Source organism: Alligator sinensis, unplaced genomic scaffold, assembly GCF_000455745.1.
Source record: "Alligator sinensis unplaced genomic scaffold, ASM45574v1 scaffold656_1, whole genome shotgun sequence".
Taxonomy (NCBI): Eukaryota; Metazoa; Chordata; order Crocodylia; family Alligatoridae; genus Alligator; species Alligator sinensis.
The window spans coordinates 772517-792553 of NW_005842333.1; the positions used below are offsets into that span (position 1 = coordinate 772517).

Genomic DNA, 20037 nt, shown 5'->3' on the forward strand with positions numbered 1-20037 from the left:
AGGAACAAGTATTAGCGGCGCGCTTTATGCTGCCACTACTTGTCCCTGGGGAATGCCCATGCCATGTGCGCTCTGGCACGCGGCAAGTTTGGCACTGGGCTGCCCCAGCAGCCTTACCCGGGGTCCTGGAGGCTGCCCAGGGCTGCAGCAGCAGCAATTCTGGCATGCGGAGCCTGGCTGGCAGCCAGAGTGTGGCTCCAGGTGGCCTGGCTCCGCTTTTGAATGGTGCATGCTGCCCATGTGTGCGCTGCTCCACCTTTTTCTCCATGGGTTTTTTTGACTCCTGGATATCCAGGGGTCAAAAAAACCCATGGAAAAGAAAAGCGGAGCAGCGCACACATGGGCAGTATGCCCTTGCAGCATGAAGAACATCTAAATGTACGGTATGTGGCACCCCAGAAGTGTTTGCGACACCACATACTGCATGGCCACGCTCGTCTCAACATGGCCAGTGAGACTTTCACTCTTCCACCCTTGTAAAGCTTGCTATCTTCCAGCATAATCCATCGGTGAGCGTGTGGCACAGGACCCTTTCTGTGCCTAGGCCACAGAGCATATGAATCTGTTGCAACCAGAGGTAGGGACCTACCATCCTGATGAGCACATGGGATTTTGCTGGGGCCCTGCTGAGCTGGAAGCACAAGCAATGCTACCTTGAGCTGAACAGCACAGCTTTTCTAGGTATGGACTACAAGAGGGTTATATCCTTTGTGGGTCTGGCACAACGGACCCTGCAAACCATGCCTGCCAGCAGGTTACAACAGCAGGCTGTGTTATGTGGTCCTAGAATGGGTGCACTGTATGTATAAGTAGTTTAGAGGAAATGGACAATGTATTTGCCAAAAGCAGTCCCCAGAGTTGGTGGAATAATGCCAGTTGACTTTGTTTGACTTTGGTTCAGGTCACTTGATAAGGTGGGCATAATTACCTTAGGCCCCCAAGTTTGGAAATGTTCCTTCTCTTTCTTATAGGGCCTGCTTAACCCAAAGCCTGTTGAAGCCATTGAAAATGAGTGAAGTCAGTAGGCTTTGGATCTAGCCCTCGCCCTTACACATCCCTTACCAAGGGCCTATTTCTGCAAAGTGCTGCCCACTTTGAGAGCAAAGGAAATTGAAAGAACTAAGTACTTCTCAGAATCTGACCTCAAAGAAAGAAAGTGGGATTAGCTGGGTAGCTAAGAAGTATCCTTTTAACGGTTTGTGACTCGGTGTCAGTCCACTGATTGGATGTGGTGTCTTGCTATTCTGTGCTGAGCAGAGTTTCTCAAAGAATGACTTCAAGACAAAGCCAGTGGACTAACACCCACCCTTAGGCTTTGTACCAAAATACGAGAATTGAAAGAACCTAATAGTGAGAGGCACCTTGCTAATATCTGTGATTATATCTAGAACATGTCCCATTGCTTTTTGTACATCACGGTAGTGCCCAAAGTCCCCACTGAGGACTGGGTTCCATTGTGTTGCATACTGGACAAGCACAGATAATGAAACAGTTCCTGCACCATACAAAAAGGACCACATTTGGATTCTACTTGGATACTATTATCTGAAAGAAGAAAGAGAGATGAAGATAGGAGGCTAGTTTGGAGCCTGGTGCTGGCTGTGCTAGGAACTACATTCCCTCCCAGCTCCCCAGGTCTGTAGCAGCTGGGGAGACAGTGGAGACAGCTCCTTCTATCATGTCATAGAGACTCTTCTAGTCACAGGAGTCCTGGCACTGCTTATGGCTGGAAGGAAGAGTGTTGCCCTTGGCCAGAGCTGGGCGGGGGAGAGAGGGAAGTAATGGGGGGAAAAGTGGGTAGGTATGAGGGATCCCTGGGAAACAGAAAGCCCTCCAGGCTATGAACCTGCCTGTCCTTAACTGAACTGAGCTGGTATTAGCAGGGGAGCAGGGGCTCAATCAGGTTCATTCCCTTTTTGTTTTCCTGCAGGTTTCCATTCTACTATGAACTGAAAATAGCTTTTGTAGCCTGGCTGCTGTCTCCATACACGAAGGGCTCCAGCCTTCTGTACAGAAAGTTTGTACACCCCACCCTGTCCTCAAAAGAAAAGGTAATTGCAGGTGCTCTGAGCCTGGCTGGCTCCCACAGAAGGCTGGGCATTTACGTCCTTCTGTCAGCGACTTCCCTCAAAGGATTGGGAGTTGTCACATTACTGTCTGTGTCGTAGTTTGTTCTTTGATGATCTCCTTTTTTGCTCTGTTGTATGCCTGTCTGGTGAACTCTTTCGCTGTGACTCGTCTGTGCATTGGGGGAGTTCAGTGGGAGTTCAGCGGGTGGCAAATGGATATTTTCTGTTCACCCTGAAAGCGATGGCAGCAGAAACAGGGGATGGCAAGCATCGCAGCTGGGGATGCACTGATCAAATGAAGCAGGAGGGTCATTTCTGGAAGTGCTGCCTGCTCCAGGTGGGAGGGACGCATTAGCGTTGTGAGGCCTGTGAGATGGGACACCTTGGCTCTGTTCACTGCTCTGCCGAAGACCTGGAGACAAGCCATCTCCTATATCCATAAAGGAGGTATAATAGAGATCATGGTCACACAGACTAGTCATCATGAGGTTAGTGAGGGCTTCAGTTGATGCTGCTGGGTGCTAATCCCTGCAGTAGCTAACACTATATAAAAGGACTGAGCTGCCATGCCCAGATCTGAGCAGATCTGAGATTTAAATCAAAGAAGACTGCTAAAAAAACACAGAGCTGCACTAGCTGCCTTGGAGAGGCAGGAGCTGGGGTTAGCCACAGAACAGGCCATACAGAGCTGTTGTAGAGGGGCTACTTCTGCAGGGCTGAGGGAGCTCATCCCTCCTGCTCTTTTCCCTTTGGAGTCAGATTGCATGCAGGTGAGATGGGAGGGTTGGGGTCATGGGCTGTTGCCCTGTAGGAAGTGGACTGAATCCCTTAACATAGGCCAAAATCAGAGCATAAATCCTTCTGGGCACTGCTAAACCCTGACCAGCCCTTAAAGCCTCCATAACCCATTACCATCCAGTCTCCTGTGGCCGTGGGGGCTATTTTAGTGACTACTGTGTTGCACAGTGAATGGCATGTGAGCCCAAAGCATGGCTAACACCTTCTTTCCCAGGAACCAGTGAGCCCTATGGGGCCAGTGCTCTTGTCATGTGGGACAAGAGCAGCACCTAAGGGTTTCTATGTGGGTTATTTCTGCCTGCAATGCCCTTTTCATCTTCTGCTGGCATCATGCTCCTCTGCAGGAAGCAGGAGGGTGGGAAATATCTGCCTCCTGACCCAGGATAACTGAACCGTCCCTCTCATGCTTTTTGTCTGGCATGACAGGAAATCGATGACTGCCTTGTCCAAGCAAAAGACCGCAGCTACGATGCCCTTGTGCACTTCGGGAAGCGGGGGTTGAATGTTGCGGCCACGGCAGCGGTGATGGCAGCTTCCAAGGTAACCAGCGCTGGGAAAGCACAGGGTGCAGTGGTGATGTCAGTGTCCCAACCCATGACATCACCAACAGCAATCATGACCTGTGGAGAGGGAGACAGTTGGGGGGGAATCCAAATTTTTTTTCACTGGTGACAGTCCTACATCCCTGCCCCCTGTCCACCAGCCCCAGAGGTGCATCTTGGGATGCGTACAGTATACAAGACAGCCTGTGCAGGAGGAAGTAACCTCAAGTAAAGGGGTTAATGCAGTATAAAGGTGGAGGCCTTTTCTCACTGCCATCCAAGGCTCCTATGAAGCCCTGCCTCAGTCATGCATGCTACCCTCCTGACAGTGCCAATAGCACTGGCAAGTGCTGCTCATCATCTCAGCATCCCTTCCACAATGTATAATTATATCGCTAGGAGTGATTGCGACTAATTATACACAGAACCAGTTAGCATTGGCTTGGGAAATTGTTTACCGACCCCATTAGGTGAATCAAAGCTCAACTGCCAAATTGTTCCATGCACCTGTTTATAGGTCCATCTGGGGACACCACGTCCAAACCCAGGCCTGAAATCACCCTGTTGTGTTCTTAATAAATTTAACAGCCTCTAATGTGGAGACTAATGGCAAACTACGGAAGCCTTGGGCTTCTGGCCATTGCATGATTCCCTGTGGTATCTGGAAGGATGCCTTCCCTTATAGCACACGCAGTGCCCTGTTATAAATATGCATTAATACGCAGATTATTATGCATTATTGATATTCTGTATTCTGTTGGGGTAAAGGGGAGATCACATTCTCATGAAGCAGTGGGTGTTGGTCACTTCTGGAGACACGAACCTGGACGCATGGGAAAGATGATCTCATCTGCTGTGGCATACTGTGTGCTCCTGTACTCTGATTGCTGTGTAGACCCAGTACAAGAAGGTAGCCCTTAAACAAGTCCTCACAGAGGGATAGCAGCAATTTGTAGAACGAATGAATGCTGTTCTGGTTAAGGCAAATGACTGTGAGTCAGAAGACCTGGAGTCTTTCCTTGGCTCTGCCACAGACATCTTTTATGATCCTGGGCATGTCATTTTATCTCCCTATGCCTCGATTGCCTCACCTGCAACGTGGGAGTAGTTATTTCCTGTGTGATGGGGTTTGTGAGGCCAGGTGTATGAATGCGTACAGTGCTTTGAGAGCCTCATATAGAAAGTGCTCAAGAGTGCCAAGCAGAAGAGTGTATTGTACTGAATCTGACATGCACAAGTGATGTTACAGTAACAGTAATACCTGCTTTAAATGGGCAAAACCCAAGGGGTTCCATACAAAGCCAAGGATTCTTACAGGGTTCCCAGCTTGCAGTTTTGCATAAGTTGAGCTGATGTGAAACTGTGAGTACTACAGACCCTACAACGGCTATGTGAAACAGCGGGGTGCATGAGGCTGACCCCTCGCTTATACAGAGGCCCTTTGATGCCAGCTTGCCAACAAATTAACCTTCAGATGGACAGAAGTCTGCCCCCCACTGTGCACTGCCTTTGTTGCACTACACTGGTGCTTGTAGTTGGACGATCTATACCATCTGGTGTCTGCAGAGGAAGCGGCATGCAATTTATAACAGCCCTGAGGCTGCTCTGATTTACACATGGGCGTAAACAGCCCCAGATTATGGAAGTACAAAGGTGGCTCAAAGCCTTTGTGCCCCACCACTCCCTCCCGGCCCTGAGCAAAGGAGCGGAAAACTGCTTACTGTCCACCTGGTGAAGATCTGCACAGCAGGAGGAAGCCAGTAAGCCTAGGCCCACCAGGAAAACTTTAGCCTTAATTAGGGAGGCTTCTAGAGACACAACAACACATGTTGTGGGACAAGAAATGTGAGAACAGAGATAGGAGTGACGGTCAAAGGTTAAGAGCAAGTGCTCCAAGGGGGAACATTATGCAGAGCACACCATCCACTGCCTGCTGGCCCTTAAACAAATCGAAGGAACTAGTGGATGCCACCCAGTGAAACTCTGCCTGGAGATGTGTGCAAATGAGGGACAAGAAGGCAATCACCATAGGTCCTCCCAGCCAGAGCCTCCATCCAGGTCAGATAGATGGCCAGCTTAGCTAGAGCCAGGAGGACAAGAAGCCAGACAGGAGGGCAGCTAGGAAGGGCTATAAGAAAAAAGAAATAGAGGAGGGCAGAGTAGTTTGGGGTTCGTCCTGCTCTTCTGCATCCAGTGAAGCTCCTTGTTCAACATGAGAAGAAAGCAGCCTTGTCTAAGATTCTCTGCCATTGCCACATGATGCACTTCAGAGCCCAATGTAGTGATAGTGCTTTAAGCCAGACTACGTACGTATAACTGGTGAGCTTTATCTAGGTGCTGTCTTAGGCAAGGAAGAATGGTTTGATGATCTGTTGTACTGAATTACGGCAGGGCAATGGCTGTCTTCTGTTTCTGGCTCTGACACAGAGTGAGACAGGACTCCTGGGTTCTCCTGCTGATTTGGTGCATAACCTTTGACAAGTCATTCCCTCGCTTTGCCATATTCAAATGATAAGCAGGTGTAATACTTGTCTACCATTGTAGGGGTGCGGTGAATCATAATTACTTGAATATTATCTGGAAAGTGCTTAGATAGAGCTAAAAATGTGGACTCAGAGCAGTGCCATTACACACTAGTCACTAGTGACTGTGCTTAGAAAATTCCCTATTTCCTATTTCACTTCCCCACTCCAATACTCACACTGGCTGTTTCTGTGATTGGATTTCTATGCTAGCTAACAGCTAGTACATTAACAAGCTAGCATAGGCAGGGAAAGCATCTTTAACATACTCAAGTTAAAGCCCCTAGGATAAAGTCAGGTTCCTAAATCCATATTAGACTGCAGAGAAGCAGCCTGATTCTCAGAAGTAGGAAGTCCCTGCAGCTCCCAGTGAACAGAGGGCCTTACCAAAAGAGAAAGCAAGGAACTGTCTTGTTGCCTGCTTCATCTCAAGTAACAGGACAAAAAAACCCACTATTATGATATTAAAGATTGGCTACTCTTCTGCTAGCTAAAATCAGCATCGCTCCTACTGTTCTCTGCCACATGCAACCGGCTCAAGTGGTCTCAGATCTAACATATTCCTTTGAATTTAAGGACCTATTTCATTTAAGACATACCCACATTTTCCAGGTCTCAGTTTAAGAAACAAACAAAACATTAACTTTAGACACATCTATAAACATACAACCTCTGCGATACCTCTGTGGTATTATTCTACTTTTGTTTTTCACTTGAGTTAAAAATGTAGGCCAATTGTAGAAGAAGTATTTGGTTTAAAAAAGCAAATCTCTTTGAAGGAATATGGTAAGTACTCGGACACCTGGGGAAATGCCTGGCCCTCGGCTTTTCTTTGTGTCTGCTGCACTAGCTCGTACTTACAGCCTGACTCCTTGCACTCCCACATGTCTGTAGCCACCTGTAACCCTTTGCCTTGTACGCAGATTGCCTTGTACACATCTGTACAGCAGATGCTCCGTATGCATCCTGTCTCACTACTCTAGCTCCCACACTGGCCCTTGTTAGGTGTCTGGTACAGGGCCTGTGGCTAACTGGACACCATTTATGTTATAAAAACCAGCAGTTGTGCCCAGACAAGCAAAAAAGATGGGCCACTTGCAAGGCAGGCTGAGGGCCCCTTGGGGCTTCCAGCACTCTGCCACCCTGCCCCTGCTTACCCGCTCCAGAATGATGATCTCCCAGCGGAGACCGTGTCAGCCAGTTGCTCTCTTGCCAGTGCCCCAAGCCTAGTGCTGGTCCTGCCCCCACGGGACAGTATTCCAGTCCCAGAGCACAGTCCCATTTGAGGCACCATCAGCCTGTCAGCAATCAGCCAGCCTGACACACACTGTGCCTTCAGGCTTGTTAATGCTTTGTGGCTGGGTGAGATGATGATGAGATAAATTTGCAGTCTAAATTTGCGACTTTGATTTCAGCCCATTGCCCTCCACAAAGCCGAGGCTTCAAGCACCCTCCACTCTCACAGCCCCATGACAGAGGAAGGAAAAAAGGTGTTCCCAGAGGACAGGAGCCAGCCCCCAGGAGCAAAGGACTCCTGTTCTCTCCTTCTCATCCCTCCTTTTATCAGGAGCTGGAGCAGCAGGGCAGGATGGGGGCCCTGCTTGGCTGGGAAAGCTCTTGTTATGGGGGGAACTTGAGGCTCAGATGAGCAGTGGGGCAGGAAATGAGGCCCAGCCTGGGCACTAAAGTGGCAGCAGCAAGGCTTGGGTAAGAGAACTGGATTACCAATGCAAAGAAACTGGGACAAATATGGGGCAAGTTCCTGGTGGCTTGACTGCAATGACAGCTCACCCCCAAACACAGGTGCCAGATCCCTCCCTCACTGCCCTTACCTGCCCAGTACCTGCTGCACCAGCTCTGCTCCTCCATCCCTCCTGGCCCAATGTCCCAACCCTCCCAGCACCACCTTTACATGTGGCTTCCCATGTACTCACTCTTTCAAGCTCCTGGTTTCTGAGACCAACACTCCACAGGCCCCATTCTAGCGCCATTGGATAAACCATACCTGTGCTAGAGATCAAAAAATTCATCTTGCAATCAGCCCCTGCCCACCTGGAAGGCAGCTCTTATGGTCACTCCTTTCTCCCTCATCATTACTGTTTGGGAAGACATAGAAAGGACCAGGCAGCTAGGAGGTTGTGTCACCACCCAAGCATTTATGGTAGGTTGTCTCTCTCTCTGGTTTAGCCTCAGAGACTGCAGTCTCTTTTGGGTTGGGCCTATCAGCCTACTGGTTGCATAGCTCCTAGCAGAATCGGTGCATTAGGAGCTGCTGCAATTCAGATGTTGGTAGTGAATGGGGAATGTGGTGCAGAGAGCTCCTTGCTGTGCTCACAATGTCCTGGAATAAAAACCCGAAGGGGAGAGAGCAGCCATGCATGACTAACATCAATGAAAAGCCCATTTGTGCGAAATATGTCTGAGAAATGGTTCAGGAGCCTTTCCAGCTATCAGCTGAAGGCACCGGTCATGCAAATCAAGGAATTTGAAATTGAGTATGTACCTATCTCCCTAAAGACATTTAGGTCCTGCTCTGGAGACCAATGAATTCAATGAAATGAGACCCTAGGCCTTCCTGGGCTTTGGATTAGGCTTTAGGAGAAGACAGTCAGTCCCTGATCTAGGATACATGCTTGGTCCAGTTTGTCCTTTGTCTCCAATGAACTTTCTCCTCTCAGGTGTCCAGCAAGGGCATCGTGGCTTAGAGTACCTAGCTCAGTGGCAGTTAGGTGCCTAAATACTAGGGCTGTGCGAAATTTCGCCAGCTGTTTCATTTCAACGCTGCTTCGACTTGTTTCAAGCTCAAAACAGCAAAATTAAAATGAAATGGAGGGCTTTGAAACAGCCTCGAAATGAAACGAGGCCAGTCGAAACGTTTCAAAAGTTTCATAACGTTTCGAATTTCAAAGCAGCCAGCCAGGTGGTGGGAGACAGGGGAGAGCCAGGGCTGCAGCCCTATGTGGCTCAGCCCGGTGGGGAGCACAGCCGTGGCTCTCCCTGCCTCCCGCTGCTGGGCTGCACTCTGTGGGGCTGGCTCAGCCCACTGGAGCACAGCGCCAGCTCTGCCCGCCGTGTGCCACTGGGCTGCACTCCGATCGGCTCTGCCAGCCCCATCAAGCTCAGCCCGGTGGCAGAAGGTGGGCAGAGCTGGCACCTCCCACCACCGGGCTGAGCTCCACAGGGCTGCGAACTGCTGGGAGCTGAGCCTGGTGGTGCTTCTCCCTGCCGGGCTGAGTTCCCCAGGGCTGCAAGCCACTGGGAACTGAGCCTGGCTGGGGGATACGCCTCCCACCACTGGGCTCAATTCCCAGCAGCTCGCAGGGCTGGGGGAAGCGTGGCTGAGCTCCCCAGTGCTGCGAGGAGCTGGAACTCCTCCCGGCTGGAGGAGGTGCTTCCCCCAGCCAGGCTCAGTTCTCCCAGCACTGGGTCCTGGGCGGCAGGAGCAGCGTCCTGTCATCCGACAGGCAGATTGGGGGCCTGCTCGCACCCCCGGAAGGGCTTCAGGGGCTCTGCCGGATTCCTCCCGGGGGTGTGGACCCCCCCATCTCCCTGCTGGATCACAGGTCTCTGCTCTTGCTCCCCGGCTCCTGCTTGTCAGCAGCCTGAGGTGCATTTTCCTAGAAACCCCTGCACCGATCTCCTTGAAACTTGGCAATCTTCATGCCCTCAGAAGGGGCAACCATCCCTGCAAGTTTCATCAGAATCAGGGAGGAAATGACAAAATTATAGCTGTTTCGTGCTTCCCCATTATTGCCTAAGGGCAAAACCTCGAAACAGCGTTGAAACAACGAAACCATTTTGACAAAACGGAATGAAACAAAACTCGAAACGAAACACTCTTCCATGGAAATGTCAAAATTGAAGTCGAAGCGAAAGACTGCTGTTTCGCACAGCCCTACTAAATACCTTTAAGGGTCTGGAAGCAGATCCCAACCAGGGGAATTCTATCTCAGCCTCGTTTGCCAATGGAGACCTTCAGGGCCCGCATTCATGCTGCATGAAGAGTAGAGTAGTGAAGGGAAGGAGAAACTACAGTGGGGCCAAGGGTTTGAGAAAGTGAACAGGGCCATCTTGTTGGGGGTAGAATCCACAGTTTTTATTTGTCTGCCACCTAGGGTGTCTCCGTTCATGCTGCTTAGCACAAACATCTGTGTAAAGGCCATATCATGACCCTAGCCGGTATGGCCAAGATTTGCAAATGTGACTAGTGCTTGGAGGTATCTGATTTGGGAGAACATAAAGGATTTTTAGATTTCTAGGAAGTGCTGAGTACCTGTCCCCCTGCAAGCAGGCACCTTTACGGTGTCTCAGACAGGACACCCAAAATCAGTGGTTACTTGAAAATATTGGTCTGGGTGTATGATACTACCAAAGAGGCTGGTGTACAACTTCCTTGAAAAGCAGTGGTAGTGCAAGTGTGATGATGTATCTGTGATGGTCCAAAGGTTGTGGTCAGGCCTGAACAGGAATGTTTTGCATTTGAAAGCTTGCCTGACTTTATCTCAACTCAATAGCTGGTCCAATAAAATAATCTCTTTGAAAACAATATAATGCGCAGCCTATGATGACGTTCCTCCAACTAGGTGCTCCTGGGTCATGGTGTGATGCATCTCTCATGCTCAAATATTAGAGTTCACTGATGTTTAGGATGTCCAAAGACCATTTTGACCAAGGAAAACCCCAGACACTGCTCAGCAACATGCCCAGGGTGGAGCTGGGTCATTGTTTCTCCTCTATTGAGTGTTTCTTTGATATCGATCCAGCCCTGCTTAAACATGCAGATGACATAAAACGTGTGTGCAGGAGAGCAGAACCCCCAGCACATATGGAGAGATTAGATCAGTGAAGGCTTCAGGCAACAGCCTGGAGTCCCTGGGACAAGTAGACTGCACAAACAAAATAGGTGGATGTTATCGACAGGCATCGTCACATGCACATGAGCTAATTTTTCCTTTGTGTCCTTTATGACTGTCCTCACAAAGCTTTTCCTAAGCTCTGCAGGTTGTTGCAGGGAAGGTGTGAAAATGAGGCAGAAGCAAGTGTTTGTCCATAACTGGATGTTTAAGTGTCAGAAGCTAAAATGCATGGTATATGTGTTTGTGTTTGTGTTGCCTTATAATGTCCTGTTTCCAGAAATCATATAAGGATGGTCCTGTTAAGTCAAGTGAAAGAGGCCTCTGTTTTAGAGTATAAGGTCCTGGGTGCAGTTTCCAACATTGCATGTCTGTTGATACCATTCTGCATACAAATGCAACCTCCTTACCATGGGTTTAGTGGAGCGCTACTTCTCACACTGGCTTCCAAACTAAGGAGGCTGCCAACGCCACACTCATCATCACATGACCCTCAATTAAAACTTTCTAAATTGGGAGTAAATCTCACAGCACTCAGCACCCTTTTAACACCAGTGGGAATTCTGCACGTGGATTAGAAATGAGATGGGACACTGGAAGTTCACACGAAAAGAAACATCTATCCAGTATGAAAAGTGGCAGGGCATGTCTACACCTTGTTGGACAGCGATAGGGAGCCCCACTGTGGGAAACGCACCCTGCCCTGCATGAGCCAGGGAATGAAAAAAATGTCATGTAGTTGCCATTAGAGTGGCTGTGGGCACTGGCGTTATTGCGAGCACGCCTGAGCCTGAGAGTGACACTGGATGTGCCCCGGGGCATGTTTTCATGATGGTGCTTTCTAGGAGATTATCTAGTCCAACTCTCTGCCCCAAGCAGTATTACCCCTTCCTAACCCACCCCAGGCATGTATTACGAACCAGCATTGACCTTAAAATCTTCCAGTGAGGAAACTTTCACAATCTCTTTAGGAAATCTGTTCCAGGGCTTGGTCATCCCCATCATTAGAAAGTCCTTCCTAATTATCCAACCAAGTCCTCCCTTGTGACAGTGTATGGCCATTCACTACTCCTTGTCCTTAGTGGACATAGAGAACAGTAGATTGCCAGACTTTTTATAACAGCCATTTTTGTACTTAAAGATTGTGATTAGATCCCCTTTCCGACTTTTCTTCTCCAGGCTAAACAATCTCTCTGCTTTTGAGCTTCAAAGCACTTCACAAACACTGATTAAGGCAACATAGGCAGGTAAATACTGTTTTCCTCATGAGGAAACTGAGGCATGGAGGAGTTAAGTGACATGTCATAGGCCCAGCTGGGCTTTGCTGCTCATCCCTCTCACTATATCTTTTTCCATCCTTCTTCATCTGTCAGTGGAGTGTGAATGAGTCGCCAGGAAACCTGTGCTCTCCTTTACACACAGGTCCAGGCTTAAGTACATTTTGCACCGTATATATTTTATTTTCAAGCTTATATGTGTGTTGCCAAAATGGCTTTTTTTCCCTTGCTAGGTGTCTCAGCTTCTTCATTTACTCTTGTATTTGGACCAGAAAGAAGGGCAGGTAACCTGTTGAATGTTTATACTAACCTCCAGACTAACCAGTGATGCTCAGTGAGACTAGACCTAACCATCCAACCTAAGGAAGCCCAACCTGGGAATAGCAAACACATGGCAAAGATGTCTAGCTGAGATGGATGGCAGATGTCAACTCAGTTTATAGCAAGTGGCTTTTGCTTACTTGATCCTAAAACGGAGTCTAAAAATGGAGTCCTCTGCAGTCTTTTATCAGCCAAATATCTTAAGAGTCCTTTGCTGATATTAGATAAAATCCATCAGTCAGCCAGGGTGGTTTTGTATGGGAAGATCAAACTAACTTCTGTTTGTTGTTGCTGTTGGCCAAGTTGTGTTTGCTTTTTATTGTGAAGTCCTGTTAATGATTAAAGGAACAAATTTTGCTTTTATTCACATTTGTGTGACTCCATGGTCATTTAGGGGCGCTAATGTAAATAGGGCTTGAATTTAGCTCATGGCTGTAGATCTAGAACCCGAGGGCGTCTTTACACATGTATTGGGTGGGGAGGTTTAATTAGAGCAGCTCCACGAGCTGCGCTAATTAAAGCACCCTCAGCGTCGCATCTCATCTCGTGTATTCAGCGTCCCACACTTCAAAATGGTGGCAGAAGCACTTTAAAGCTTGTTCAACAAGCTTTAGTTAAAATGCGCCCACCACCATTTTGAAGCATGGGGACACTGAATACATGACATGCAGAGGCTGTTGGAGCGCGCTGATTAGCATGCTGCAGCAGACTCAAATTAATTGTTTGTTGTTTGCGATTAATCGAGTTTGCTCTGATGTGCTGTAATTACAGCGTGTCGGAGCAGCATCCCCACACAACTGCAAGCACCCTGATTCTGTAACTATTTACTGCTGGGTGTATCAGCGTGTTAGGCTTAGCCCAGTTGGTACCATTGGTACTGCACGTAAGCATGACTCCTGTAAATGTCTACAGGGCTGGGCCCATAGTGTGTGTACAGATGTATCTCATACTGTGTATGGGACTGCTGAGCCAGGGTTGGGTGAAAGGAGAGCGAGAAGGAGCATGAATTCAGTTGGGTGTGGTGCTGGAAATGCAGTGGGCATGGCTTGGTGTTTTATTGTCTGTTAATCCGTTATTGCTAAGATGCAGTCACTACAGGTCAGTCTCTTGTGATCTGTCCTGACTGAACATCTTAATTTTTGTGTGGGGAGTCTTGGAGCTGCCCCCACTGAAGTCAAAGGCCAAATTCCTATGGACTTCCTGGGCTCAAATCCTTCCTCAGTCTTTGTGTGTCAGTAGTACCCTTGATGCGCGACTTTCATTCTCATCAGAAGGAGAGCTAGCCTTTTTGCACTCCCTCAGCATGTTCATTTGTACACCTTGATCTTCATAGGTTTTAAACCAGGCTGCCTTAAGTCTCCCAGGGAAGAAGGTGGGGTATTCTTGCTCTTCAGTGCTTCCTTTCTTTTACCTTGTCCAAGTCACTACACCATTCCATACTTGTGCTCCCTCCTTTGTAAAATGGCTTTAATAATATCTCCCTAGGCTATAGGGAGATATTCAGAAGCTTAAATAATGCTCTGAGATGCTTTGAGATTCCCAAGTTTAAATAAAAGGTGTAATAACATCTAAAACCTACTATTCATTTGTAATTAAAGCACATTGAATGGGTCTTGTCTACACAAGGTATAGGACCATATCTTTTTTTAAAGTGTTTTAAACACAGAGGACACATACACATTACCTTTCCTCATATGAATGGCTTAAACACAGTTTCTTTTAAATTTGTCTAAAAGGTCATTAAAAAATATAGTTTTAAAAATCAATAGCCATATTAAGGACATTTCCATGTGTTTCTGGTGGAGGCATTCAGAATGCATGCCGCAGCTATCATCAACACTTACAGTCCCTCAAAGCCAATATTGGTTTTGGCTTTACTTTGGCCAGTATTAGCCTGTTGTGTCCAGGACCCTGGATGTTCAATTCTGCAGATAGTAGTATTGTGATTTTTCTTACATACCACATGCCTCCCAAATAAGACACAAACTTGTTTTGGGAAGGCAGAATGAAGAAAAAAAATTTTTTTTTCAGAGTCAGGGCCAAAAGATGGCCCATGGAGCAGGGGTGGAGACTACTTTTCAACAGACTTGCCTTCCCTTGCCTACTCAGGCAAAAGGTACTGTTCACCCTCTCAGCCATGGGCACTGACACTGATTATGGGCTTTCCCCAGCTGCGGGCCACCTCAGAGAAAAGGGAGAAAAGTGGCAGCCAGGGTAGCATCTCCAAGCTTCTATTCTGGTGCAGAAAATCAGCTTTCCTGCTTAAGACATGATAATTTTTGGGAAGAAGTGAATCTGGCATTTAAAGAGAAACTTAACATGCAGAGCATCTCATAACTTTTACAGCTTTTACAGCCAAATATCGCACTGCTTCTCTGTGCTAGTCTTCTTTTTTTGTAACAACCTAAAGAAGCTTTATTAGTTGCGGGGGCTTATGGTTTAAGTGGATTCTGCTATGAGGTGGGACTTCAGCTTGTGCAGACATATTTAAGCTAGCTTTAAACCGGGTAGCTCAGGTATCTATAGCAGTGAAACCCTAACAGCACAATTACCGGGGTCTCAAGCAGGCTTATGCAGCACACTCTGAACCCCAGGCTGTCAAGGGTTGACTGCCGTCTGCCCCAGACCCAGCTAAATTAAAGATGGCTCATGTATGTCTGCTTATAGATCGCAGTGCAGATGTCACCTACCCTTAGCAGGGGTGGGCAAAATGCATCCCGCGGGCTGGATGTGGCCTGATAGGCCAGTCTATCTGGCCCGCGGGGCCCCTAAAAAATGTAGAAAATTAATATTTATCTGCCCCTGGCTGCCTGTCATGTGGCCCTTGATGGCTTGCCAAAACTCAATAAGCAGCCCTCCACCCGAAATAGTTGCCCACCCTTGCCTTAATGTCTGGACCTTGTGATCATCTCTGCCTGTGATGTATTGAAATGCCCATAACCTGCGTAAAGATAAAGACATGCAAATAGTAGAGAGCAACAAAAAACAATCTCCTTGACTCATCACATGATTTTTTTTTGAGCCAGTCACAAGCCTGGGAGCTTGTTCTAAACTGTGCTCGCTGTGGTGTAATAAAAGCTATTACACAACTATTTTAATAATAAGCAACTATTTTTGCCCCCTTAATAAATATCTATGCTATATGAGAAGCCTGATTATTTCAGGTTAACAGATTTGATTGCTACAAATATAACTACAGCTGTGCCAAACCCTGCAGTATTGGCTCTGCATATGAAAGCAGGTGTTCCTGCCTATTCGCGAACAGTTACACATTGGATCAGCAGTAACATTTCTCCCCTTTTTGGAAGCAGACTTCTCATTTCAGTTCGAAACTCCAAATTTAGATGCCAACAGAATTGTGTCGTGTTCCTAGTTGGGCTCAGGTCAAAGTGCTGTCAGTGAATTGCAAAGATAGTGAGGATCTGGTCAAATTGTGCCTAGAGAGCACTGGAAAGCCAAATATTGTCTTGCAAAGAACGAAGACACACTTGAAAAGTGGGAAAAAAACATGATGGAAAACAATGAGCCAAACCCTCAGCTGATGCCATTTGCCACAGCTCAAATGAAGTGAATGGGGCAGTGATTATTTACAAGAGTTGGCCTGATATTTTAGGAGTAAACTTTTTCATGGAACCCAAGGGATGTTATGTTTTGCCAGTGAGCTTGTGGTGAGCATTGCTCCATGGCTATCCACTAGACCTTGGTGCAATTCAGCCTGGCTGTTGATGAATAATACTGCAGTTCCTTTCTTTTATTGCTTATCGTAAAGGGAACAAAACATACTTTATTCTTGAGAAAGTTGGGGAACCCAGCACAGTCTGCATTGCACTTAAAACAATTATATCAAATTATAATTGACATAATGAGATGTGACACGTTATGTCACAGGAGTCTGTGAGGTCATTGGTTTATATGTATATATACAGGCTGCACTGAAAATACAATAGCATGCCTCCTTGATTCTAGACTTAACAATGCTATCCCTGAGCTTATCTTCACCGCAGTGGTAGCAGAAGGTATCACGTGAGTGTTGTCCCTAAATCCACTCCTGTCTGCACACAAAAATCTCTAGGTCACATACAAAGGTGGTGCCTTATAATCTTGCACGTGCTGACCTGTCAGTGAGGCCTTGGGCTGAATCTTGAGTGCTGCTGATGTTTGAGCTAGTGATGCATTAGGGATGCAGGAAGCCCTGTTACAAGCACAGCTCAGGGGCTAATCCAGTGACTGTCTGTAGCTGGAGTGCTCTGCAGTATGCTTGCTCTTATTTTGCTCTCACAAGGCTGTTTAGAGTGGAGTAACGCAAGCTAATTGCTGCAGTGAAGACAAGCCCTGAGAATGGCACAGAGAAAGGAAACACAGCAGGAGGAAGGTAAAAGCATTTGGTCCTGTGTACGGCAGGAAAGTGAAGTAGGAGAGATCAGATTTTAATAGAAGGTTTGCTTAAGAGAAGCCACCAGGAAGTATAAAAATCAGCAGAAGAAAACATTTTAATCAAAAGACTTGGGCCAATATGCAAGGAACAAAGCATCTCCCCCATTTGAAGTGTCTCATTATTCTTGAACATGGCAAATAAGAAATTGCAAGAATAAGATCTCCAGGGAAGAGATCAGTATGTGTGTGAGTCTCCTTCCTAACTCTGTAGCAAGTCAAAAAAAAAGTTGAACTCTGCGCGCACACAGAGAAAGTTCTTGGAAGCGTAAAGATGCAGTAGACTAAAAAAAGGGAGCCAGTGATCCCTCTTCTTCAGTAGCTGGGACTAGACGCCATTAGAGAAATCAGTGTAGCACGATATTTTCTTTTCATTGATCTAGAATATTGCTTCCCATGCTGTAGGTTGCAGAGCACTCCTTCAGAGCACCTGTCGGGGATCTTATCTTTCAAAAAAAGCTCTGCCTTGGGACTCCCCAAGAAGTCTTGTCTGGTCTCCCTCTCCTGAAGGACTCCCTGAAGCCAGCCCTGGTTTGGCTTCACAAGGGGCAAGTCTCTTTGCTTTGAGACCTGGCTCTTCTTTGTCCCTCAGCTCCCAGGAAGGGGGGTGTTTTCGTCTTCAAAGTGGCGTGGGTCAAAGTGCCAACGTCCCAAACAGCAGAGCAGGCCACTCAGCTCCAAACTGTGTACCGCAGTTCCCCCTGTCCTTGTTCGAACCCTTGCTTGCTTTTCACTGTCCTCACTGGGACTACCCTTTCTCCCCCAGCTCTCTCAGAGCCTCAATCTGTCTTTTTAGACACAGCCAGCCATTGGCAAAAAAGGCATCTAGATGTCCTACTTATGAAACTATTTACAGCAAAGCACGCCCACCAAGATGTTCCCTACCAGCATTCCAGGCTACGATTCAGCCCACTTAGCATCTTTGGTCACATTGCCTCCAATGAAATGTTGTGACAACCACAAAGTAGCTGCCTAGAGGATTAAAGAGGCTGATGTGGCTCCCTGAAAGCTTTTTTCTCTTATGAAGAGGCTTCAGGATGGAAAGTTTGGGGACCACTGATCTAGCAACTGCCTATGGAGCCATTTGAGTCATCACACTGTGACATCAGGTCTGAGCATCCAGTGTCTGGTCCGGTTTCAATCCCAGATGCAACTGTTTCCAGGGAGTTTGTTTGCCAAACACTTTGTGGGATAGCGGGTTCAGTTTTCCAGTTCTCTGCATCTAAAGAATCTGTGTGGCAGACTGGTGAGTTGGTACATGTGGATATGAGAGATGGATTGAGTACTGCAAGACCTTTCTATCCTGTGGGCCAGTGTGGCAGAGAAGTCAGGTGATGCCATAGGAAATGTTGCCTGCTGATGATTTCTTATCACAAAGAAAGATTGATTTCCATATTCAAAAATAAATAAATAAAGCTACACCATTCTTCACAGTGCAAGGGTAACAGCATGGTTGTCACCAACGGGGTAAGTAATAACTGAAGAACAGTGTGTGTTTGTGTATGTGTGTGTACACTACTTAAAAACATTATATTAAATCTAGAAATGTAGAAAGCTTGCAAGTTAGCCTTATACATCTGCTGTTGTCTTCTGCATTAGCACTTCGAGCCCTTAATATCTGTTTTTGGTAAAGGGAAAGCTTAAGTAAAGGCCCCTTTTGAATGGCTACACTATTCTTTACTATTCCAATGTAAGCCTGCATGCTAAAGAGATGCTATCAGAATTGATGCCGTTTGCTTTATTCCGTTTTCAGCCCAGTTTTATACCAGTGTCACTGCATTGACAGCAGTGGCATTACTCCTAATGCACTTCGGCATATGCGAGATTAGAATCAGACCCCTCGAGTAATCACAAATGTAATTTTTTCTAAGCTCCCTGCACACTCCTTTGATCATCCAGGAAGTTCTCCAACAAAGGTCTGACAGCCAGACTTTCCCCATCTACTTACTCTAAAAGCAAAGCAAACAAAAAAAGCAAAAGTTTAAGCAACCATTTCCCTGCCTTTCTAGGTTACCTTTAGGGACATTCCTCTTGCTGCCTCCCCTCCTCTTGCCCAGAGGATGGGGCTTACAAAGTCCATCCTGCCGGGGAATCTAACTTCTCTTGTCTTGTTTGCATCCTTGTTTACCCAGGGGCAGGGAGCCCTTTCTGAGAGACTGAGGAGCTTTAGTATGCAGGATCTCTCCACTATTCGTGGGGACAGCAGCAGCACTGTTCCTCCTCCCTCAGTCACTGTACGGACAAGCAGCAAACAGAGTCAGCCCAAGCCATCCAGGAGTGCGTCGGAAAGCACTGGCAGCTCAGGTAAGGCTCCGCGGCTTTGTGTCTTGTGTTTTCTTCTCTGTTCACTGGTTAGCCACATGGAGCAATGGAGGGATGGCGGAAGCAGTGGTACAGGGAGAGGGAGGGATGTTGCCAGCTGGGGTTCACAGAGCAGCATTGCACTACAGCAACTTGGTCTGTGTAATGTCTGCCCCTAGCCCTGGTACCTGGATGAGGGAGCATCAGCATCAGGCAGTGACATCAAAGACGGAGCTACAGCTGAGCTGAGGGCTGTAATTAATTCACAGACTCTGGGATCAGGCGAAGTGGAGCTGGGAGCGTGCACTGGCAGGTGGATTACAAATGCAGGTTAACACAGTTCTGGGGCAGGATTATTTATGCCTGCGGGACAAATTGCTGACAGTGGTGTGGTGTGGGGGCTGACTATGGCTGGGGAAGTTGACACTTAGTGCCAGTATTTGACAGGGGAGTTAAAACTGTAGCGTGAAAGTTTTGAATGTACTTGAAGTTCCATTTTGATTCACAAGCTGCTTAGGTGCTTCAGAGCCTAAGTCTCCTATGTCACATAAGCGTTTAGTGTGTATATCTGCTTTGCATTGGTCATCACTGCCTCCACTAAAGTGTAGTCAACTTTGGAACATCTCAGAGGCATATTTTAAGGTCCTGCATCACTGGCAAGGCCTGTCATGTATAAAAACCAGCTCAGTTGGGCTTTAGTAACCAGGTGGCTGCTGTGGGTTGTAAAGCTGTTGGTGGCCCAATCCCTTGAATGCTTGGAGCTACATTGCCATAGTCCTTACACTGCCATGTAGGGGAGTAGTGAGATTACAGCCTCTGTTGGGTCCTGCTCTGATTGTGACTCTGGCTATGGAAAGGAGGATAGGGTTGATTTACGTACTGGCTGGCCATAGCAGCTGGCTGGATGTTGAGGGAGGAAGTAC

General features: G+C 47.4%; 1 protein-coding gene across 4 annotated transcripts in view; it reads left to right on the forward strand.

Moving 5' to 3' along the window:
- The window catches only part of REEP1 (receptor accessory protein 1), an 80316-nt gene that overhangs the window by 32508 nt on the left and 27771 nt on the right, over positions 1-20037 (forward strand). Inside the window, exons 4-8 of one of the 4 annotated variants that reach the window (XM_025210065.1) lie at positions 1931-2051; positions 3294-3407; positions 12295-12345; positions 18248-18280; positions 18946-19117. In XM_025210065.1, the coding sequence (XP_025065850.1) occupies positions 1931-2051; positions 3294-3407; positions 12295-12345; positions 18248-18280; positions 18946-19117 (491 nt within the window). The remainder of the gene's footprint in view (positions 1-1930; positions 2052-3293; positions 3408-12294; positions 12346-18247; positions 18281-18945; positions 19118-20037) is intronic. The other 3 variants (XM_025210064.1, XM_025210066.1, XM_025210067.1) reach the window with 3 other exon arrangements.